Genomic DNA, 24,419 nt, shown 5'->3' with positions numbered 1-24,419 from the left:
AAGATGGCCTTATTTATTTTTCTGATAAGATTTCCAGGCTGATGGAATAAAGAACTTGATATATTCAGCTAATGTTTATCACTTACAGCTTGCCTTAAGGAAGGTGGAAAGTGAACCCAGAATACCATATTTTAAAGCCTCCTTGGGCCTGCAATTTTGAGTAGAAGTTGACTGATGGGAATGAAGACATTCTGGGCAGAGAGAAGCAGGTGCCAGAGTGCAGGGCAGAGAAGAGGAGGCTTGCTTAAGGAAAGGCTCTGTGGTCTGGCATGCAGGTGGTTGCAGGAAGTGCAGGAACAGAAGCTGGTGGATGGGGCTGGCTTCTTTAGCCAATGTTTAACAAGGTGAGTGGATGGGACTGACTGACCAATTTCATTTGTAGAGTGAAAAAGAGAGAAGAGTCTAAAATGGCCAAGATGTTCTAACTTGGAATCTAGAGAAGATGAAGGCTTTCTCTTTGGGGCCATCAGAACAGGAGGGACTAGGAGTAAGCCAGAGGGTGTGAGTGGCTGCATGAGGATACCTTTGGGACATATTGCTTTTGAGGCATCAGTGGGACACACAGTGGTGGTGTCTAAAAAGCATTTGGATACACTCAGCTTGAACACAGGAGGGAGGCAGCGGCTGGGTGGACAATTCATGTAGACAGTAAATAAAGCTATGGATTGGAATGAGTGAGCTTAGCAAGAACATGTAAAGAAAGAGCCAAGGGCTGAACTTACAAGAAGTTTCAGAGATTAACAAAGGCAGAGAGGGAATGAATGAAGGTGAAGAAAAGGAGTCACAGGTTTTAGAAAAGAACCTAGAGACAGTGGTGTTCTGGAACCCGAGGGAGGCTAGTGCTTCAGGAGGGGACAAGGAAGGAGGAGGCAGGAGCAGGGAGGAGAGCCATCCGAGTTTGATGAGGCCTGGTGAAGAGTCCCCCTCAATAGGAATTAGAGGGAAAGTGACAGGAGACAGGACAAGCCCATAGGAGTTGCTTACTCAGCAACTGCTGAAAGAAAAGAAGAAAGTGATAAAGGAACAGTTCCTTTATGTATTCCCTCAACAAACTCGCTGCTGTGGTCCTGAGCACAGTGGAATGTCTGTGGCTGTGCTAGCCTCTTTTGTGGGTGATTGGTTACTAGGAGCTTCTTTTGCACAGGGATAGGACTCAGGCAGTCCCTACTGTGACATCAGCAGGTCAACATGCTCCAGAGTTGTGTTAGTTCTGAACTTTTAGCTCTGACTTAGTAATTGCCATTGATGCATTTTTCAATTATGACTGAAAGGAGTTAGACTCAGAATTTAGTTAGTGGGCTCCAAATTAAACTTGGGTACATGATCCTTGTGAAAAATCACTTTAATTTACCAGTAGTTGGCAAACATTATACAGCAGTGGTTTTTCTGGCTGTGTCTTTGGCTACATACTAACTGAACAGCAAGCTGTGTCCACTGATTGAATGAAAAAAAAAAAATAATGATTTTGTGTTACAGGGAACTTTTTACAATATGCCAGAGAGACCTACTGGAGTCTCTTTAATCTTGAACAATGCTTGTTTCTTGCAGAGGCAAATTATGCAAATCAGTACTTAGTGTTCCATAATCAATCAGGTCTTTGTTGGAAGTATTGTGAGTGCCAGCAGAACAGAATTTCTATCATCCTGGGAAGGGTGAGGGGGGTTGCAAGTCAAACCACTGCTGTGATCAGCAAAGGACACTTGCCGGCTGCTTTGAACTCTCTCCACAGTCAGAATGCAGTCGTTCTTTGGAAGAATCCCATCATTTTGTACCAGGGTTTTTGTTTTACAGTATATCATGCTTTGGGTAATTCACAAAACACCCACGAAGAAACAGCTAGCAAGGCTGTTCTGTGGGTGACACATAAAAACAAAGCTGGGCCTGCCGCCTGGGATGGCAGCTGGCAGCCATGCTCCCAGAGCTCCCTTTGTGTGGAATCTGCCTAGAAGTGCAGTGTTTCAGAATATTCCTGGACTCATCCACGGTGCACATGTATGCTTAAAAACAATCTCATTTCAGCTTCATCCTGCACAGAATGGTGAACCTTTATTAATCCTTTGATTCCAGATCAAAAGAAAGAATCAGAGAAATTTTTAAAGTCCTTGGGAAAAAATTATGCCGTTTTTGAGAGAGGTCCTGTTATTACTGCTGCTCTAATACTTGTGTTGCCATCTAGTGGATAATGGGAAGTATGTGACTGCCTTAGTATGTTTGGAGTTTATTGTACCCTATTACTGATTCTTGAAGGGGATAGAAAATCAATTCAAAAAGTTTTTTAAAAAAGAAAACCCCATGTGGCACATTAAATAATTATTGAGGAGTCACTTTGGCCTAGGCAGATGCCTCAGCAGCTTATGTCAGAGAGACATGAAAACAATTCAGAAACTTACAAGATGCTTATATCTCTGCAAGGGATATATTTGCAAGATGGATCCTTAACCTGGCCTGGAGATAGCAGGGAAGCTTTAGGAGGTGTAACACCTGAGCAGAGCCTCACGCGTAGGAGTGAGTCAGAAGACAGGATTGGGAAGCGGGGAGGGCTTTGCATCTGGAGACGGCAGCAGAGCATAGGGCACTGGCGGGCCTTGGGCATGAGGACGTGGGCTTATCCTGGGTTAAAGGGGAAGGTAATGTACAGTTTTAGTCAAGGAAGTATGTGGGAAGATTCACCCTTTTTGATTGTTTAATAACATGTCTTATCTGATTATAAAGATTATATATAGTAATTGTAGAAAAATTTTAAAGTGCAAAAAGTATGAAGAAGAAACCAGTCTCTAAATCTTACCACCTACAATCATTGATACCTTGATGAGCAGTCTTTTAGATTCCCCTCTATGTATGTATACAGCTCTAGGTATGCATTTCCTATGTTTTACGCATATGGGTCACACCATACATGCTTTGGGCAACCTCTGTTTTGTCTCAGTTTATCCCCACTAGGTAATATGCTTATGGGACTTTCATCCATGTTAGTAGTTCCTGGTGTTGAGTCCATGTCAACTGTGTAGATCCACTGTTAGGACCAGCTCTCACAGGAGAGCTGTTTGTCTATTGGGATGCTATGTTGTTTTGTTTGGTCTTTCCTAGTAAAACCTTTATGTGTATAAGAACAGATAATGTAAGAGAGTCTTTTCTTCCCCCTGTCAAATGCATCTCATATAGGGACCATACTGCTGTTTTATAATGAATTTGCTTTTATGGTAGATGGGTTTTATGGAGAATTTCAATGTCTTGATGATCTAGGAAATTAGCCTCATTAAAATATAGCTAGTTAAAAAGTAAACGGGACTCGGTTTGAGACATACCAAACAAAAATTTATTTTTGTGTTTATTTCAAACCATTTATACAGAATGTGTTAGTTTACTGTCATCTCATCTGCAAAATGGGGTAATAATGATACCTACCCTAAAGGATTGTTAGGAGAAGCAAATGGGATGCATAGCATTTAGATTGGTGCCTGCCGTATAGTATGTAGTACTCAATAAAAATTGACTATTAACTTGTGCCCCTACTATTTTTAAAAAATAGTTTTCACCCAGTTCCCTTTTGTGGTGAAGCCCAGGGAGATTAAGCAACTTGCTCAAAATTTCAGCTGGCAAAGGTTAAAAGTTAAGTGGAGCTTGTAAAATACATGCCTTTCTTCCCAGTCCAGTGGAACTACCTGAAAGAAAAATACAGGAGTCAGCAAGAAAAAGCCAAGTGGAGAACTTGACTTTAGAGTTATGGCCCAATATGAGTGGAGCATGGGCCAGAATATACCCTCTGTGCTGGCAGGTCGATCTGAAAAGAGGAGAGGACAGGGCAGCATGCCCTCCCTTCTTGAAATCTGAACACAGCTCTCTCCTCTTCTCTCTAAGAAGAGTGAGTAAAGGTTGGGACATAGGCCAGGAATATTGGTCCAGCTGAAGTCCCTCCACACGATGCATGGCAGTGGGGAATAAGGAATCCCTTCACAGTAAGTGGCAAAGCAGGGAGTAGAACCCAGTCACCTTGGCCAACTCCCTGGATTTCATGCCCATCTTTCTTTTGTCCACCCTGATCCATCCAGGCCCTCCACAGAGTCTTTTGCCCAGAATTTCTCCTCTGCCCTCTACCCTATTCTAAGCTAAAAACTGGATATAGATTAACTCAAACGGGAGAATGAACAATCTTGAACGTTGCTTTCATTACTTGTTTAAACCGTGTTTTCAGGTGGCTTGATGATTGATACTCAAAATGCACTGGTCACCGTCGTACTGCCAGTCTTTCTGACCATTCTTTTTCCTTGCTGTATTTGTGAACCTTCTTCTCAGTACCCCTATGGGCTTGCCAATCCAAAGCCCCCCATGTCGCAAAACACAAGGAACAGTAGTAGCCAACTTCAGAGGAGACAAATGTCAATCAGTGAAAACATCTTTTTTTTTTTGCTGATCTTTCTGTATCCAGTGTAGTTAATTTGTTAAAAAATCAACACATACAAATACTCTCACAAATACTCTCATGAAGCTCAGTTTATTTCTATGAAGAAAAATTCAGACCTAACTAAGCTAAACATAACATGAACACTGTGAGTCATACAGATCTGTGATCAATGCCAATTCTTAAATTTATTAGCCTTGTGACCTTGCATAGGTTTGTTTCCATGTTCACTAGGTGGGGCAGGAGGAGGTAATGTCTAATTCATACGATCGTTATGGAGGGGTGGAAACCACAGAGCACATGTCAAGCAGTTTATGCACTACCTGGCACACACGTGGCGGGTGCTCTGTAAGTAGTGATCACGATTGGGTAAAATCAAGCATGTACTGCATGTTGAATAGAGATGTAGTACAAAAAGAAAAGAACAGGTTGATGTTGATATTGCCCACATGGAGGCTTTTTCTCAGTTCCCAGGTGCTTCCTTGCAAATATAGTACTGGAAAACTGTAGTTGTGACTTGCCAGGATTCTGTGTAAATTTGGCAGTTAAGAACTCAAGACTGGTACTTAGACTGGCTGGATTGGATCCAGGCTTCAACCCACATGTCCCTGAGGAAATTCCTTATCCTCCCTCTGACTCAGTTTTCTCATCCATGGGGCAGCCATGATGCTGTCACTGCCTCCTGGGCATTGCTGGGAGAAGTGGGTGAGTAGCACACAGAGCTCTTTTGGACTTCCGCCTGACTGGGAGTGAGCTCTCAGTGAAAGTTTTGTTGTTGTTTTTTAAGTGGCATTGATCCTGTTAAATGGAATTGAAGCAAAGATTGCAAGTACTAAGAAATAAAGTAGCCAGAGATTGCTGGGATTTAGTTGGTACTAAGTAAGGGTTGTTCCTAGTTTGGTAGCAGAAAATCTCTACCTCAAAATGACTAAAAATGTTAAAAGAAGAAAGTACTACATGAGTTTGTTTTGTTTTGAGACTGAGTCTCGCTCTGTCACCAGGCTGGAGTGCAGAGGTGCGATCTCGGCTCACTACAACCTCCACCTCCAGGGTTCAAGCGATTCTCCTGCCTCAGCCTCCCGAGTAGCTGGGATTACAGGCATGTGCGTCAGCGGCTAGTTTTTTTTTTTTTTTTTTTTTTTGTATTTTTAATAGAGACAGGGTTTCACCATGTTGGCCAGTCTGGTCTCAAACTCCTGACCTCAGGTGACCCGCCCGCCTCAGCCTCCCAAAGTGCTGGGATTACAGGCTTAAGCCACTGCCCAAGCCCCGAGATTTTTTTAAATAACATGTTATTATGGAAAATTTCAAATATATACTAAAGTAGAATAGCACAAGGAACCCCCCATATAAGCATGTACTCACCTTCAGCCATGAGCAGCTCAGGACTCATCGTGTTGCATCTGTTACCTCCTCCTGTCTTATTGTGAAGCAAATCCTGGGCATTGTATAATTTTACTTGTAAATTGTTCAGTGTATATCTCTAAAATATAAGGATTCTAAAGAGAGAAAGATAAATGAAAACATAATCCTAATACATAATATCATTATTACACCTAAATGAAATTTATTATTCCTTAATATCACTAAATATTAAGTAGGAGATTCTTTAGTGAAATAACAATATACAATGGACATTAAAATGACTTTAACATCAAATGAGACTAAAAAGCAACAACATATTTATTAATTTAACAGTACTGAGGGAGCCCATGCTAGTTCAGCGTAATGGTTAAGGGTTCTAGTTCCAGCTCAGTCAGTCTTGAGCTTTGGTTTCTTTCCACTAAGAATATCTATTTCCACAGGTTATCAGAGTTAAGTGAAATAACTCATTTACAGTAACTAGTATAGAGGAGACATTAAATAAATATTACATTCCTTTCCTTTTTATTTTACCTACAGTTCAATTCTTGTTTTAAACTACACTTTATGTTAGAAATACAGAATTCTCTATTCTTTGTCCATACTCTTCCTCTCTGATGGAGACATATTTAATATGGCGGTGTAATCAAACTGTAGCTCACTGATGAAAACCCTTTTCCATGGTAGACCATCAGTCTGATGGAAGACTGTTCACTTGTGAGGACAGATGATCTTGTGAAGCTGTTATGTTGCCCAATCTTAGTAGATTTTACGTGGTGATGCTGCACCTTCTGAACACACCTCACTGACTTTTCTAGGAGAACTGTTTATTTGCACAAACCTCTAGCTTGTCTCTCTTCATTTTTAAAATTCACTCAGTTATCTAGGTGCAGTCTATGTGATACATTTGATACCTTTTTGATACAACTAGTACATCAGGATGTATCAGATCTTGAAGACTTTTCTGTTGGATCTCCTGTTTTTTTCTCCTCCTCCCTTTTCCCCCTTTACCCCTTTCCAACATTTAGGCCCTAGTGGGTATACAAAAATGGACAAGACAGAGATGCCAGCCTCAAGGAACTTACTTGAAGTCTAGTGAGTATCACAGATAAATACTTCTAATGTAATGTGGAAAGTGCAAACAGTTATCTACAAAATATAGAGGGAGGTGTTAGGGAAGGCTGCATAGAGGAGGTGTCATTTAAGCAGAGCCTGAAAGGTGGAATGAGGTTGGGAGAGGAAGAGCAGTCACAAAGACACAGAGCAGTGAAAATGGTGTGTTCCTCCTGCTGTCCAGGCCTGTGAGGTGCCTCGAAACATGGGTTCAGTGTCCAAAGCGCTCCCGGTTTTTAGCCCTTGCATCTTGTTACCTACTTGGTCCCACAGAAACTTCACCAATGATCCCTTTTTTCCCTATGCCCTTTCCCCACATCATTCAGTGAGATCAAAACTGTTAGAAATTGACACTAGTTTTAGATCCTTAAAATGCACTTTTATTTTACTCTGATTTCCTTATCAAACTTTACACCAGAATGGCCTCTTTTTAGAAGTAAGAGGCATTCTCTTTATGTATATACTTATTCCTACTTTATCATATTAAGTGAGTCTTCCAAAATTAGCACTACATGTGGAAACATTTAAAGTCCAAAACATAGGCCGGATATGGTGGCTCATGCCTGTAATCCCAGCACTTTGGGAGGCCAAGGGGGAAGGATCACTTGAGCCCAGGAATTTGAGACTAGCCTGGGCAACATAGCAAGACCCCATATCTACAAAAAAGAAAAATCCAAAGCATACAACTACTTAACCTCTCTAAAAATGTGAAAATGTAATGAGCACATCTGAATTGTATGCGCTATAATATGCTGTCTTTGCCAGTTTATTGTGAAAAATAGGACTGAGCCTAACAGTAAATAGATTAAGCTTGGCCAAGAGTCTTTATAAAGTTAATGGTAGTCATGTGATTAAACAGTCAAATCATTCTATGCAGAGATAATTATATTATGCTATTTGGGGACTTAGGTATGCCTATGTAGATAAATCAAAGATCTGTTGAACTTTTTTCTTTGTTGTTGATTTGTCATGATTTTTTCTTGTTTTTTTTTTAAGAAATTAATAGAAAATTCAGAGCTCTCAAATTTCTAAAGAAATCTTAATGTTCCTTTATTTTTTCATTCTCAGCATTTAAAATATCATACATTATGTTCCTGTTAAGTATTGAGTTATTATACTGATGTTATTTAGTCAGTAATTACTTAGCACACCTCTTATCAAGAGTTCCGTTTAATCCTGAACCAGCTGCACTCTGTTTTAATAACCTCATTTCATAGAAATTTCCCGTTACAGAGCACATGAAGTTGGGATCACATTTGTTAGACTAACTGCAACCTCTTGTATAATAATTATGTGCTTGTGGGCCCCTGTGGAGCTTGCTTGCTCTTGGCATTCATCCCCCGGCACCATCCCTCTCTTGTAGAATAGAACTAACTAAAAGTAGGGGTGGGCAGCTGGATCTAACCTGTATAGCAGATTCCTCTGGACTTTTCAAAACTTTGTATGGAAAACTTTATTACTTCTAAAAAAAAGCCTGTTGTGGATAGTAAGGCTCTTAGTAGGTGTATTAGTTTCTCATTGCTGCTGTAACCAATTACCTCAAACTTGTGGCTTTCAACAACACAGATTTATTATCTTATAGTTCTATAAGTCAGGTGTCCAAAATGGGACTCCCTGAGCTAAAATCAAGGTATTGGCAGGACCATGTTCTTTTCTGGAGGCTCTAAGGAAGGCCCATTGCCCTGCCCTTTCCAGCTTCTAGAGGCTGCCCACATTCTTTGGCTTCCTTTCCCCATCTTCAAAACCAGCAACATTGGAATGAGTCTTTCTCACTTTGCATTACTCTCACTCTCCCTTCTGCCTCCCACTTCCACATTTACCAACCCTCGTGATTACATTGAGCCTACCCAGATAATTCAGGATAATCTCTCTAAGGTCAGCTGATCAGCAACCTTAACTCATGTGCTGCATTAATGCCCTGTTGTCATGTAACACCATATAGTCACAGGTTCCAGCGATTAGGAGTTGGACATCTTACAGGGGGATGGGACTGGGGAAGCTGGAAAACCATTATTCTGCCTACTGTAGCAGGTATACTCCTTCTGGGATTATTCAGTACCCACTATTTATTCAGTATTTAGTAAAAGTTTTTGAGGGTCTGCTTTGTGCCAGGAACTGTGCCTGACAAGCTCTGGGGAAAGAGACAGGACTCTCTGCCCTCTCAGAGCTTGCAGTCTGGTGAAGGGAAATCAGTCTATGAACTAGTCATTGTTATCATGAAGGAACAGGTGCTGAAATAGATGCATATGTAGCGTTTTGTGCGGGAATGGGATCTGACTGCAGCTGGGAGTGTAGGGTGAGTATGAGGAGGAAAAGAGAATCTTGAAAGAGGAGGAAGAATTTGCCTCGGAGAGAATGATGGGTAGGGCGTTCCAGGGAAAGGGAGAACCATATGAGTATGCAAGTGAGGGAAAGGCCTGGGACTTGGAGGCTGGAGTGGTGCGGGATGGAGGCTGGAATGGTGCGGGGTGTGCGGCAGGGACTTTCAGGGCTGAGTTGTGAAGGGCCTTGAGTGCTGCATTTGGGAGTTTGGACTTTTTCCCGTTGTTTAGACACTGAGATGACTCATTGGCTTCCCTTTGGCAAATCAGCATGCAGAGTGGCTTCCTTTAACTGCAGTGTATTTTGAAACCAGAATTCACCACTGTCGAATGTATTCTACCCATGCATTTCCCTTGCTTTGCTCATTTATGCTGTTCACGTGGCCCCTGGAAGCAGTTGAGTTTTTGACCCCTGGTAGGCAGGGGAGGAGGTAAGGAGATGGAAACCATTGAAGGTTTTAAAACAGAAGAGTAGCTTGGTCAAATCTTGTATGTGATGCAGTGAACCCCTAGCTTGCACATCTCTTAATTTTTTTCCCAACAGACTTAAAAGTCAGATTTCCGACCGGGCGCGGTGGCTCACGCCTGTGATCCCAGCACTTTGGGAGGCCGAGGCGGGCAGATCGCGAGGTCAGGAGATCGGGACCATCCTGGCTAACACGGTGAAACCCCGTCTCTATTAAAAATACAAAAAAATTAGCAGGGCATGTTGGCGGGTGCCTGTAGTCCCAGCTACTCGGGAGGCTGAGGCAGGAGAATGGCGTGAACCCGGGAGGTGGAGCTTGCAGTGAGCCGAGATGGCGCCACTGCACTCCAGCCCTGGTGACAGAGCGAGACTCCGTCTAAAAAAAAAAAAAAAAAAAAAAAGTCAGATTTCGTGATGCAGCCTAAGTGGAAAGCAGGAACAGGATTGTAAGGCAGGCAGGCAGCAGTGGTGCACTGGGAAACACGCTGAATTTGGACTCAGTCCTGAGCTTTTGAAACCAAGCTCACATACTAAATGTGTAACCTTGGACAAGTCACTTGGCTTTTCCCAAACTGGTTAATGAGAACAGTAAGAATCATAGCACAGCAGGGTTGTTGGGAAGAGAAATAGCCCATGTATGTGAAAGTGTTGAGCAGTGTCAGGGATGGTGGACAGTCTCTCAGTCCTGATTTGCTATCTGTGAAATAAATGAATATTGTGACCATACTTAATTCTTTTTCTTTGATTTGTTTGCTTACAATGCCTTAGGGTATTTTTCTGAATCACATTTATAATAAGAGTCTAGACTATGTGGGAAATTTAGCTGAACCCAAACTGACGTATCTCCAGACAAACCATGGGTGTTTCTTTTGTGATCAATGCAATTTTGTATTTAGGCATACACTCATTCCACAGTGTTTATTGATCACCTCTGTGCTTCTTGTTGTGCTTACAACTGTAGGGAAAGCTAGGCAGCCTCTCCTTGCATAGTTCTGCCACTGACAAAGAAGTGTGTATATAAAAGTTAGGTCAGAGTACATGGCCATGAATAATTGAATGCCAAGAGGGTGGTGTGCAGAAGTCCTCTTAAGATCAGAGCAAAGTGAAAATTAGCCTGGGTTGGCCTTGACAGAGAAACTTCCATGGAAGAGATGAAAGTTCAGCAGACCTTGCAAGGCTGGGGCCTTCGAACGAGTGTGTTTGGAACGAGTGCAAAGTGTGTGAGTCGGAAGCTGGAGTAAGACGTCGTTAGAGGACCAGCAGGCCACTCACTGGCTAGTAATCATTCTCCTTCTGGAAACACGTTTGTCCCCATTGACTGTGGTCTGAGCGTTCTTCCCACCACTTTTTATTTATTTGTGAATTGCTAGTTCCATGCACAGTACCTGGCATGTGGAAGGTGCTTTAGAATAGGTTTTTATTATACTAGAAACAGCCGTCACAAACACAATGCTTTGTATCTGTACCTTTGAGTTCTTTTTCTTCATCCATGGAAATAGCCTATAGGAAAGACAGAGATTTGCTATGTGGGGATAAATTGTTACCCCTGAATCTTTGCTTTAACTCTGCTGCTCTGCATGGGCCCTATTTACAAACCCAACAGCTTCAGCTTTAGAAATGTCCCTTAGAATACTTGGAAGAAGGAATACTTGCTGTACAATTTTAGCTATAAGAAAAGAAAAGGAATAAACCTTATTGAACACATGCTATGTAATTACTAGACATCCATTATCTCATTTCATCTTTAACTTACCTAAAAATCACCTACTCGTAGTGTCATAGGTCCTAACAATTAGAGGTAGAAGGAACCATCGATGAGAGACTGAGGCCCAGGAATGGTAACTAATTTGTGACTGTACGAGAGTCCAAAACCGACGGTGCTTAGTTTGTAGCTTCAGAATCTTTCTGCAATTTGCATTTTATTCTCTATTAATTTAAAATTCATTACATGAGTTTAACATATCTATATAAACTGTTGGCTTTCTTTTTTAATTTTAGATTTCTCACATTGGCAAACTGAGAGATTTTCTTCTGGAACACAGGAAAGATTATATTAATGCTTATAGGTAAGTACATATTTTTTACCAGGACTTTGGTAACTGTGTTCTTTTCTACACCTATATTTCTTTTGCGCTTATTGCCCTCACCTTTTTCTTAATAACTCAGAGTTGTAATGAGGAAGACCAGTTTGGCAGTGGAAAAATCTCCTCAAAGCAAAAGGCTCGGCTATACTCCATGTCCTCAAAGTCATGAAATTACAACAGCAATATCTTCCAGTCTATTTGTATCTCTACATGTACCATTATCTCTTGTCAAATGACACTCACTCCATGAATACTTACAGAGCTGTATTTGAAGTTGGGGACACATGTATTTGTATGCCCTGAACCTGTGGAAGAACAAAGTTTTCAAGCCTCTGCTAAGCTATTTTTGCCCATCTCTTGCAGTCGCAGTCTGTGACACCAGTTTTGCTGTTTTGGTGACATTCTCATGAGCACATTTCAGTTCTTACCCTCATGTCGCTGGATCATGCCTCCCCCACCAATTCCCAGTCCTCAGTCCTGATGACCATTTTCTTCTTTTGTCCTTCTCCCAGGCTTTTGACACCTGCTAGAGGCAGCTACACACCCACTTTGGCTTAGCCTTCATTTCTTAGGGCACTTTTGATGAATCCTTCTTTTCATCCCTTAATGTTACTCATGTTGACATTCCTTCTGGTGGCTAGGTGCAGTTTCTACTCAGTAGCCAGAGTCTTTTTTAAACTTTAATTGGATTATGTCACCACCTGAGCAAACCCACCATGAATACCGCATTGGAATTAGCATTAATACCAGCCTCTACACTGTGGTCTCCCCACTCCTGATCTAGCCCCTGGCCTCATTTCAAACACCGCCTTCCCACGATGGAGCTCCAGCCATGCCAGCCTCCTTAAAGGTGCCATGCCCTTTCCTGGTGCAGGGCCCAGGCCTATGCTGTTCCTTCTCTTCCCATGGTGGTTTCCTTTTCAAACTTAAAGGCTCAACTTAATAGTCCCTCTTCCGAGAGGCCTTCTCTCACTACCCTTTATAAAATAGATCTCTTCTGTTAGTTAGTTTCTCCATCCTGTATATTTTCTTCAGTAACTAAACACAATTTGTAATTATTTAATAATTACAGTTTATTATCTGTCTTTGTCACCAGGCTGTACATGTCATGAGGTCAAGGACCTTGTCAGGTTTCCATCATGTTTCCATAGTTCCTCACCCATATTTGGCACTCAGTAAATACTTGTTGAATGAATGATTTCCTCCTAGTCCTAAAGTCCATGACTAGCCCAACAGTACACAACTGTGGTGATTTTGCACCCCAGGGGACATTTGGCAATGTCTGGAGACATTTTTGTTTGTCCCAACTAGGAAGAGGAGTACTGCTAGCATTTAGTGGGTAGAGGCCAAGAATGTGCAAAACTCGGGACAACTCTCTACAACAGGGACTTACCTGGCCCAAAACTGAGGAGGTGCTGACATTGAGATCCCCTGCTCCAGCCTGACCCCTCACTACAGATTAAACTTCCTGGTTCGTCACAGGTTTATTGAATTCTACATGCTTAGGGCACATCTGGGAATAAAATACAAATATTCCTGCCCTCATGGCGTTTGCATTCTCGTGGGCTGGCAAAGACAAGCACTACGTGTATAGTACATTAGGTCATAGGTCCTATGGAAAGAAAAGGAAGAGTAGAACCAAGGTAACAGGGATCGGGAGTGCTGGGAAAGCTCGTGATTCTTACACAGAGTAGACAGGACAGGCCCCATTGAGGTGGCATCAGAGCCTACTCCCCTGTAAAGTTTAGAACCTCTAATAGGATCTCTCAGTTCCCTCCTCACCTCATCGCCTTCTTTCCACCTGTCACAGACAAACCCCTCTTTGTTTTTAAGGATACTGTCCTACTTGTGTATAAACTAAAGGGAAGAAAAGAGCCAGATGACCAAAAATAGCTGGGCATCATGAATGCAGCAGTACCTGAGAAGTGGTGTGAGTGCATCCTTTATCTCATCACTCACACCGCCTCTCAGGTACCACTGTGTTCATGATTCCTGGCCAGTTTTCATCATCTGGTTCTTTTCTTCCCTTTAGTTTATACATTAAGCGGTACAAGCACATCCTTTATCTCATCACTCACACTGCTTCTCAGGTACTGCTGTATTCATGATTCCCAGCTATTTTTGGTCATCTGGTTCTTTTCTTCCTTTTAGTTTATACATTTGACCTTGCTTGCTCCTTAAGCCACAGGCACTGTCACTTCATTTCACGTCAGTGCCAAACATGGGGAGAAAGTCTAATCAGGGATCAGCCAACTTTCTGTAAGAGCCAGATAGTATGGTTTAGGTTCTGTGGGCCACATATGGTTTCTGTCGCATATTTTTTGTTTTGTTTTTTTACAACCTTTAAAAACCTTTAACCATTCTTAGTTCTCAGACCATAGGGAGCCATGCCTGCAGGCTAGACTTGGCCTACAGATTGCAGTTGACATGACCTCTGCTTCCTCACCTTTTACTCCACGCCAACCATATGGCTCGGTTTCCCTCACTTTTCTGAAATTTGTCTCCTAATGCTCGTCTGTGACTTCCTAATCACCAAATCCAGTGGCTTTTCCTCAAGGGGAATATAAATAGACTCGTATAGTACACACACTGGTGTGTCTACCTTCTTTTACTCCACATGTTTTTGAGGTTCTTGCATGTTGTGTATACCAGTAGTTTTTTTCCTTTCTGTTGCTTTATTATTTGTAATATTCCATTGTGTGACGTTACCACAGTTTGCTTATCCATTTATCTAATAGAGAATACTCGGCTATTTCCACTTTGAGACTATTAGGAATAAACCCTTTGTGAGTAGCATCTTCTACAAGTCTCTTTGTGGACATACTCATTTATTTCCTTTGAATAAATACCTAGGGGTGAAATTAGTGGGTCATACAAATGGTAGGTGCATGCTTAGCCTTAAAATAAACTACCAAGCAATTTTCCAAAGTGGTTTTTCGTTCCTTGTAGCAATGCATGAGAATTATAATTGCTCCCTATCCTTGCCAACATTTGGTGTAAATAGGCTTTTCAATTTTAACCATGATAATGTAACCGAGCACAGGCTCAGCTGCTCACCGCTTGCAAAGCCAATAACAAGGACGAAAGGGAGGTGACTTTATTTCCAGAGCAAGCAGTGGGAAGGCAGGAGTGATGCTGAGTACTAGGTCTGTGTGTCTCTTTCTGGTAGCTATCATCGCAGGCTGGCGACATGTCAGCAATGGCCGGGTTGTAGACTACCCGCCTTGAGGTAATCTCTGGAATTTTGGAGTTAGGTCTCCATGCTCAGTCTATCTCAAGTTAGCCCCTGCAACTTCCAGGCAAGCACATAATTAGATACATACAGTTAGGTATGTGTGCATGGTGTAAGGGAATGTATGGTGAGAAGGGGAGGGGACATGGTGTTTCAGAGAAAGTACGTTTCAAGGCTGTATTCTAAGACTAAGGAGGAAAAAAAGGGTTTCTGCAGTAAGCCTTTGGATTACATCTTCAGACTAGGGAGAAAAGAGAAAAAGGAATAAAAAGTTTTAAAGTGCACTTTCAGGCTAGCCTGTCTAATTCCAGTGATAAATGTGAAATGGTAAGTCACTGTACTTGAAGTGTGTCCTTCTCTAATGAGAATGGTCTTAAGCACCTTGATGGTTTTTTCTCAGCTCTTCTACTTTGCCACAGCCTTTGATCCTGTTGACCATCATCAGTGTCTTGAAATTTCCTATTCCCTTGACTTCCATTACAGGATCGTTTGGCTCCTCTCACCACTCATTTTTGCCTCTTTGTCCTTCATCTATCCCATAAGAACTCGGGGCTCTGTTTCAGGCCCTTTTCTTTTATTTGTCTCTACTTTGCTTAGAAAAAAAGTTCTATCTACCTACCTAGCTATGCTCCCACCCACCCCCCAGGCCCACCTTATCTTCCCATCTTGAATGTTTATTCTGTGTTAGGTACTCTGATAAGCACCAGTTATTCATATTTTATCTCATTTGGTCCTCACATCAACCCTATGAGGAAGGCACTGCTGTTAAGCCTGTGTGGCAGGCAGGCAATGAAAGTGTAGCGATGGCATAACCTGAAGATCACAGCTGGTGAGCCTCTGAACCAGGGCTGGCCATGGAATCCTTGCCCTTCCCTACCACACATTCTTACCACCTACTGTGGCTTCCTCTCTCACCAGTATGCCAGTAGTGAAACCACCTTTGTAAAGTTTGTAACAGTGAGAAAATTATGACAGCAAACGAGATCTGACCTAATCAACTCCATCTTGCCTTTAACCTCCCAGATGCCCTTGATCATTACTAGCCATAGGCCAAACTAACTTTGGGAGGAGGTTAATTTATAGTTTAACTTTGAAACCAACGTGATAACAGCCCCTCTTGGAAACAAACCCCCTTCTTGCTTGGGGACAAGGCCACCTTTGTAAAACCAACAAATTAGCCATGAGATTAGAAATTATGGCTCAGGAGTCATGTAGCCAGAGGCCAGAAGACCGCTAACCTCCCCATTTGCTCCTATAGATAACATTACTGCTATAAAACCTAAGATTGATGTTAGAGGCATTTCCAGACCCCATATTTTGATGGATCAGCTGGCACCATGCAGACCAGGACACTGGCTCATCTGGTCTTATGGCCCCCACCCAGAAACTGACTCTGTGCAAGAGGACAGCTTCGACTCCCTAGGATTTCATCTTTAATCCAACCAATCAGCATCCCCCATTCCCTAGCCCCCTGCCCACCAAACTGTCTTTTAAAAACCCAGCCTTCAAATCTTCAGGGAGGCTGATTTGAGTAATAATAAAACCCCAGTCTCCCTTTTAGACAGCTCTGTGTATATTTAACTCTTTCTCTATTGTAGTTCCCCTGTCTTGATAAATCAGCTTTATCTGGGCAGTGGGCAAGATGAACCTTTTGGGCGATTACAGTTGATCCTAAATGCACGTCATGAGCACAGGCTTCTCCCAGTCCCCATTGCCACTGTCCTGCTCGCCCAGCACCTGTGAGCAGCACTGTTCCCATGCATGCTGCCCGCTCCTCCCATCCGCTCTAGAGTGCTTCAGTGCAGCCTTTGTCACTTGCCTGATCTCTTTGTTCTCAACTCCATGCTCTTTGTCCCTTCCTCTCCTGGTCTGTCTGGAAGGCACAGGTGTAGTGCTTATCATCGTAGATGGAATCACATGCTTCCCTCTTCAAATCCCTTCTCTGCCTGCAGGATGTGGCCCATCCATACTTCTTAGATAAGCAAGACTTTTCATTACCCTCACCCACTTTTCCATCCTACCCCTTTCCTTCATGTGCCCTACAGCTGCATTCAGAGTTAACATTTGTTCTGCCTCCAGGCCTCTACTCACACTGTCAGCTTGGCCTGTTGTTCTTCACTCCAGTCCACACATGTCACATGTTCACATGCTTCCATCCTGAGAGACCCATTTATCACCACCACCTTCTCGGTAGAGCCTGCCCTGGCCCTGCCTTCCTGTCTGAAAGCCATCTCTCCTGCCTCTGAATACTGACAGCTCTTTTTCTGTGCTTTTCTTATGGTACTTCTCACATGTGCCAGGTAGAAGAGTTATTTGTTCATAACCACTTCTACCACATTTCTTGAGGTGAAAAACTGTGTCCTACTCATCTCTGCATGTTTATAGTGCCATGATTTGATCAATTTGATTCATTAATCAGTTTATTCATTCTGCAGTTATTTATTGAGTGTCTACCATGTGCCATAGACTGTGCCAGGCATGGAGTATAAAATAGTGCACAAACACAAACATGGTTGTCCCTGCCTTCATGGAGCTGCAAAAGTATTCATGTCAACAGGTAACATTGCAGATATGATAGGTACTGCAAAAACAGAGTGCAGATAGCTTTTTATTTTTCCAACTTTTAAGTTCAGGGGTACATGTGTAGGATGTGCAGGTTTGTTACATAGGTAAACGTGTGCCATGGTGGTTTGCTGCACAGATCATCTCATCACCCAGGTATTAAACCCAGCATCCATTAGCTATTCTTCCTGATGCTCTCCCTTCTCCCACCCTCCACCCTCCAACAGGCCCCAGTTTGTATTGTTCCCCACCGCCTCATGTCCATGCGTTCTCATAATTCAGCTCCCATTTATAAGTGAGAACATGTGGTATTTGGTTTTCTGTTCTTACGTTAGTTTGCTGAGGATAATGGATTCTAGCTCCATCCATGTCCCTGCAAAGGACATCATCTCATTCCTTTTTATGGCTGCATAGTATTCCATGATGTATATGTTCCACATTTTCTTAATCTGGTCCATCATTCATTGATGGGCATTTAGGTTGATTCCATGTCTTTGCTATTGTGAATAATGCAGTGATGAACATACAAGTACTTGTCCATATATCTTTATAATAGAATGATTTATATCCCTTTGGGTAGATACCCGGTAATGGGATTGCTGGATCAAATGGTATTTTTGCCTCTAGGTCTTTGAGGAATCGCCACACTGTCTTCCACAGTGGTTGAACTAATTTATGCTCCCACCAACAGAACAAAGATACAACATACCAGAATCTCTGGGATGCAGCTAACGCAATGTTAAAAGGGAAATTTATAGCACTAAATGCCCACATCAAAAAGCTAAAAAGATCTCGAGTTAACAACCTAACATCAAAACTAAAAGAACGAGAGCCAAGAGCAAAAAAACCCCAAAGCTAGCAGAAGACAAGAAATAACCAAGATCAGAGCTGAACTAAAGGAGATAGAGACACAAAAAAAAACTCTTCGAAAAAATCAATGAATCCAGGAGCCACTTTTTTGGAAAAATCCAGGTTTTTGGAAAAAATTAATGAGATAGACTGTTAGCTAGACTAATAAAGAAGAAAAGAGAGAAGATTTAAATAAACACAGTCAGAAATGTTAAGAGGGATGTCACCACTGACCCCACAGGAATACAACTACATGGAAATCAAACAACCTGTTCCTGAATGACTCTTGGGTAAATAATGAAATTAAGGCAGAAATCAAGAAGTTCTTTGAAACTACTGCAAACAGGTAGCTTTTGAGGAATTTAGCCTTGTCAGAGAAAGTGTCCTTAAAGAAGTGACATTTGAGCTGAGCTCTGAAGGAGTACGAGTTACCTAGGTAAAGCAAGAAGGAAGGAAGGGAATCCAAATGCAAAGGGGTTGGCACGTGCATACACCCTGCGGACAGCATCTGTCCTATTGTGAAACATGCAGAGATGAAAAAGATAGTTTCTCACACACTAAATATTTATCGAGCAGATGAAGGAATGATGCAAGTCACCGAAAATGCCATTTGGAAAGAAAAAGAGAAAAAAACATACTAACCAACACTTCTAAAACTGTTTCTGGAATAGACTCCAGCTCTCCACAGGCAGTGGGAGTACAGGTGTCTTGTCTTGTCTCTTCCCCTAGCTCCATTTGCACTGGCTTTAGGATGGCATTTTACCATAGGACTCATCTTCAAATGTATTATGTAAATTAATGAAAAAGTTGGATTTGACAGATAAGATAACATCATTAGGAGCATCTTTTTAGGATTTCTTCTTTATAAAACAAGGGGTGGTTGCATTTCAGAAGCCTTCCCGTCACAAAGATAGAGAATATAAAATAAATCCTGCTTTTTTTTTAACTTTGTCAATATATGCAAAAATGGAAATACTTCTTATAAATTCTCCAACAGAGAAAAATGATTATACCCCAATTGAATTTTAAATAATCCTTGATGCTTTGTCTATTTGCACTTAACATACATAGGCAATTTTATGCTTTTAAATGCACTTCATTTGCATTATTTTGGAATATACTAAAATAATTATTCTGATGCATAGTACCAAGAAAACCTTATTTTTAAGCTCTCAGTTAAAATAGTTGGTTAACATTAGATCGCAGTGTCAATTTTATTTCTAAAGGTGTGTATGTGTATCAAATACTAATTTGATAGGCTGTAAAAAATGGAAGCTACAGTGATTCTGTAAAACTTTACAAAACCTGTATAAAGCTTTCAATTTGTAGCTTCTTTCTTTAGTATCTGACAACTTAGGTTGACTAGGTGGTTGTAAATATCTTTCATAGAAATCGCTTATTAACTTCCCTTTTCCTTGAAAAGAAATCCAGCAAAGTAAATGCTTTGAGTGCTGGTTTGATTCACACCTCTCCTTATGAACCATGTGAATCTGTGAAACTCAGTGTCTTCCCCTAATGCCAGAGGTCAGCAAATACAGCCACAGGCCAAATCTACATTTTAAATATACTTTTAAATGTAGTTACATAATTTAATGTTGGGGAAAAAATAATAAGGATATTTTATCACATGTGAACATTATATGAAATTCAAATTTCAGTGTCCATAATAAAGTTTTATTGGCACACAGCCACGTTCATTTGTTTACATATTGTCTAGGGCTGTTTTTATTTTACAACAGCAGAGTTGAGTAGCTGTGATGGGCTACAAGGCCCACAAAGTCTAACATGTTTACTCCCTGGCCCTTTTCAGAAAAAGTTTGCAAAGCCAACAGTGGGAGGGATAATCACTCAGGAAGCAGTTGAGAGGTTCAAAGCAGACAGTATGATTGAAATGCAATGTGAAAAGAACAACACAGTGGCATCCGGGTGTTCTTCTGGAACATTGCCGTTGTTTTAAGCTTTCAATGTAATAGTGATGTTAAGGCAGTTATTATACTCAAATAGCAAAAGGAGGCTGCTGCACACTGTTTTTCGGTGTTCCCAGACTACTGCAGCATGGGTTCTCATCTTAGTACAGTAAAGAGGGCCTAAGCCTTCCCCTTTCCCAGCTACAAGGGCAGCAAATGCTAGGACTGAGGATCAGGTTCCCTAGGGGCCAGTGCCAGCTCTGCCACTTATGGGCAGATAACTTCAGAAGATAGAACTGTTGTCCCCGAGGCATTCTTCGTCTTGTTAGGTCCGTTGCCTCATTCTAGAAACTCAGTCTTTTTTTTTTAAGGTGGTTTTGCCATGTTGCCCAGGTTAGCTTCAAAATCCTGGGCTCAAGTGATCCTCCTGCCTCAGCCTCCTGAGTAGTTGGGACTATAGGCATATGACACGGTGCCCAGCTAGAAACTCAGTCTTTTACTCATTTTCCCGAGGCCAGTTGTTCATTGCCAACTCATGCACACTGAATTCTACTCCACGCCCTGTTTTGGTCCCTGTGAAAGAGCATGGGCTTTGGGGTCAGTCACACCTAAGTTCCAGTCCCAATCCTGCCATGTATTTATCATGCGAATGAATATAACTCACCTTTGTGCTAGTTTTCCTTTTTATAAAATGTGGATGATGTTCTTGTGAGGATTAAATTAGGTGGGTTTGAGAGTTCCTGACACATAGAAGTTTCCTGGTGAATGATAATTGAATTGGAACCCCATTTGACCTATGATGCAGTTGCAGGGGGTTGGAGGGTATTGGTTATTGAACAAGACAAAACCCACCTCTGTTTCCTGCCAGAGAGTTGGGAGGAGGGAGAAAGAAAGAAAGAAGCGGAGGCAGGAGTCAGATCAACACAGTGGAGACCCACATGTCATATCAGCTTTATCATTGGTAAAATCTAGGTCAGCAAACAAAGCTTTGGTTTGCAGGTGGGTGGCCTTGCTGATACTCTGCTCTCGAATTAGACACACTCAGGCGTTAGTGCCACTGAGCAGCCGCAGCCCCTGGAGCACAGATAGCAGGGACAGGCCCCTTTGCAACATAGGAGAGAGAGGAACAGAGCAGAACCTCTGCTGTCTCCAAGTAGGCAAAAGAGAGGAGAGAAAGGTGTGATGACTATATGTACACCCCGTGCTTTCTGCCAGGGGGCCAGAGGGAAGAGGCCCTGGGAGGAGGCAAGGTGTCATTTGGGGAAGTTGGTTCCCGCAGAAACATGAGGATTAGGGAATAAGCATTCCCCCCGGTAGCCCAGGTTCTGTCCAGATGGAGAAAGGCCATCCTTATTGTCTCTCATCAAGTTCTCCCTCCCAAAGGTGGTAGACTGCTTAAAGCCTTTCTTTTTTACTCTTCTGCCCTCCCAATGCAATGTGCTAGCCTTGGCCTGCTCCTAGGAACATTTTATGTGGAGTATGATCATGGAATTGAAAGAATATGTGTAGAAATATTGCCTTCAGACCTATGAGGCTTTGTTAGTTTGACATAATTAGGAAGCTGTAATTTTTTCCAGAATGTAGAGCTCAGACTTTATTGACCCATTTAATTTTTTTTAATAACGACATTTTACTAGAGCAGAACAGCATGTAACCTAGATAGCCTCTGGCTAGATCTCTAAATGATTTTAATTAAAAATAATGTCTCCACTTCTGGTAGATGGACCTTTTCCACAATATCCTGGCAACAAAACAATCTGGGAGAAAAAACTTTCTTGGTTTCTGTTGTTCTTACTAATAGAATAACCATACTGTCAGTTTTCAATGTAGAAGGTTAATGTATATATATAATGTTTCCTAAAGGAACATTACCTTTTAATTGAATAATCAGTTTTATCAAATTAACCTTTAGACCTTTTCAATTTCACTGAACTGAGTTTCCATTAAATCAAAATATAGAGTAGGAGGATGTTAATCTAATGTTCTTGGAACTAGTCATTTCTAGGTCTGTTCTGTCTGCAGGGTACATATTCACTTAAGTTGGTGCCTTTCTGACTCATTTGTCCCTGACCCGTTAGCCTCTATTTCCGATGAGAAGGTTCCTAGTAGGGATGAACCTAAGGCTTTGGCCCCTCTGCTTGCTACTCTGGCTCCTCCGCAGAGGGGAGCCGTTCACCTGGTGTTGGAGGTGGGCTGGGGTTGGGGAGAGGGGATTGAGCTTGCTGGCTTAGCGCCTTTGTCTCACTGTGGGGTCTTCCCTCGGACAGAGTCCATTCTCTCATGGTTGCCATCCCAAGCCTAAGTAACTAATAGAAGAAGATCCTAAGGAGCATTGGAATAAGGAACTAATTCCATGTTACTCTTCAGGTTCCGCTGGGAGAGGATCATCCATTCTCTAGGAGGCTGGAGGCTGTGGGATTTCTTTTTCCAACTCTTCCTTAGAAAATGTGGAAGTGGGGTAGGAGCCGTGGGGTAGGGGTGACTCCACGGGAGGAGAGGATGCTTATCTGGTGATTGGGAATGAGAAGGACTTCGTGTTCATCTCACCCCTTTCTTTTTCAGAAGGGCTTGTGCTCAGGATGGAAGTATTACCTGTTTGTTTGTGCCTTAAGTTTCTTAGAGAAGGCTTTGGGAGGGGGATGCCTACCTGTCGGGGTGGGGGAAAAATCGGTTCAGGAGGAACTTACTAGGGAGCACAGTCATAGCTGTGTATCAAGCACATTCTCCAACTCAGGCTCATTCATTGGTTCAGTTCATTCAAAAGTATTTATTACTGATTTATTAATTGATCAGCCTATTAAAAATGCTAGGCATTGCTCTTGATGATGGGGATACAACAGTGAACAAACAGAAGTCCTTGCCTTTGTGGAACTTACGTTTTTAGTGGGGAGAGACAGGCAAGAAAAGAAAGAATTACACAAAATATATGGAACGTTAGAGTGGGATAAGTGTCTTTGTGGGGAAGGAAGAAGGGAAGTGGGATAGAAAATGTCAAGGAGGGGACAGTTTATAAAGAAGGATTAGGGAAGGCCTCATTAAGAGGGCAACATGGAGTAAACACCTAAAAGAAGTAAGGGATGCATTGATGCAGCTATCTGGGGAAAGAACATTCCAGAAGGAGGAGACAACCAACACATGTAAAGGTCCTGAGGTGGGAGTGTGCCTGGAATGTTTAGGGAACACCCTCCACCCTCTGATTCAGTCATTCTGTGGTGTGAGACCCTTCTGTAGCTACTCCATTGTTCTCAAAAGCAGAGCCTACATTCTTCATAAGCCTAGCTTATGCTCTAGCCCTGACTCCACGCTCCTTCCCCCTCTCCCTCTCCCCATCTGGCTTACGTCAGTTGGGTCTATTCCAGAGGATTTTCTACCACACACCCTTCATATGTGTTCTACTATCTATCTAGATGGTTCTCTCACCTTTTCACCTGGCCTGTTCCTCCTCATCCTTCAAGTCTCAGCTTAAATATCACTTGATCAGGGAGGCCTTTTCTTCTCTTCCCATCCCACTCAGACTATATTATGTTATCATTTGTTGCTGCCCTTTCCTTTGCTGTCTTTTTTTAGCCATACCATGTCTGAATATGGGAGGATGACAGACACAGAACGAGACCAGATAGACCAGGATGCCCAGATATTCATGAGGACCTGTTCAGAAGCAATTCAACAACTACGAACAGAAGGTAAAGTGCTCTGAAAGATGCAAACGGGCAACCATGAATATAGCAAGTAGTTAAACAAGATGCATATGGTGCAGCCAGTTAAAATTCCCTCTTCTTATTTCGATTTAGGTTTTAAAACGTTAAAATCTTTTTTTTCTTGATCAGTGTTTTAACCAAAGCTGTTAAAAGTACTGAAAAGGCTGTATCATTTAAGTTAAACCAATGGGAAGAGGGAGATGGAAAGGACCTCTCCAAACAGAACCGAGAATGTATCTAGGGGCCAGGGACAGTGAAGACAAATTTGTGTGTGTGTGTGTGTGTGTGTGTGTGTGTGTGTGTGTGTGTGTGTGCGCGCGCTGTGTGGCAAATTGTATGTGTGTGGGTGTGTATGTGTGTATGCACATGTGTACCTCTGTTCTGTGTGGCATTTAGTGGGATAGGAGTTGACAGCAGCCTGGGGTA

General features: G+C 42.1%; 1 protein-coding gene and 1 long non-coding RNA gene across 3 annotated transcripts in view; both read left to right on the top strand.

The window, feature by feature from the left end:
* STX18 (syntaxin 18) overlaps window positions 1-24,419 on the top strand; it is a 120,669-nt gene that overhangs the window by 59,732 nt on the left and 36,518 nt on the right. For both annotated transcript variants that reach the window (XM_030801430.1, XM_030801431.1), the window contains exons 2-3: window positions 11,660-11,727; window positions 23,863-23,978. In XM_030801430.1, coding sequence (XP_030657290.1) covers window positions 11,660-11,727; window positions 23,863-23,978 — 184 coding nt within the window. The remainder of the gene's footprint in view (window positions 1-11,659; window positions 11,728-23,862; window positions 23,979-24,419) is intronic.
* On the top strand, window positions 1,188-6,472 carry LOC105738303. Its single transcript, XR_001114091.2, has 4 exons — window positions 1,188-1,316; window positions 3,649-3,956; window positions 4,634-4,747; window positions 6,449-6,472. It is a non-coding gene; the product is annotated as an uncharacterized LOC105738303 (long non-coding RNA).

Source organism: Nomascus leucogenys, chromosome 20, assembly GCF_006542625.1.
Source record: "Nomascus leucogenys isolate Asia chromosome 20, Asia_NLE_v1, whole genome shotgun sequence".
NCBI lineage: Eukaryota > Metazoa > Chordata > Mammalia > Primates > Hylobatidae > Nomascus > Nomascus leucogenys.
The sequence above is the reverse complement of the archived record's forward strand: the minus strand, read 5'-3'. Positions and strand labels throughout refer to the sequence as shown.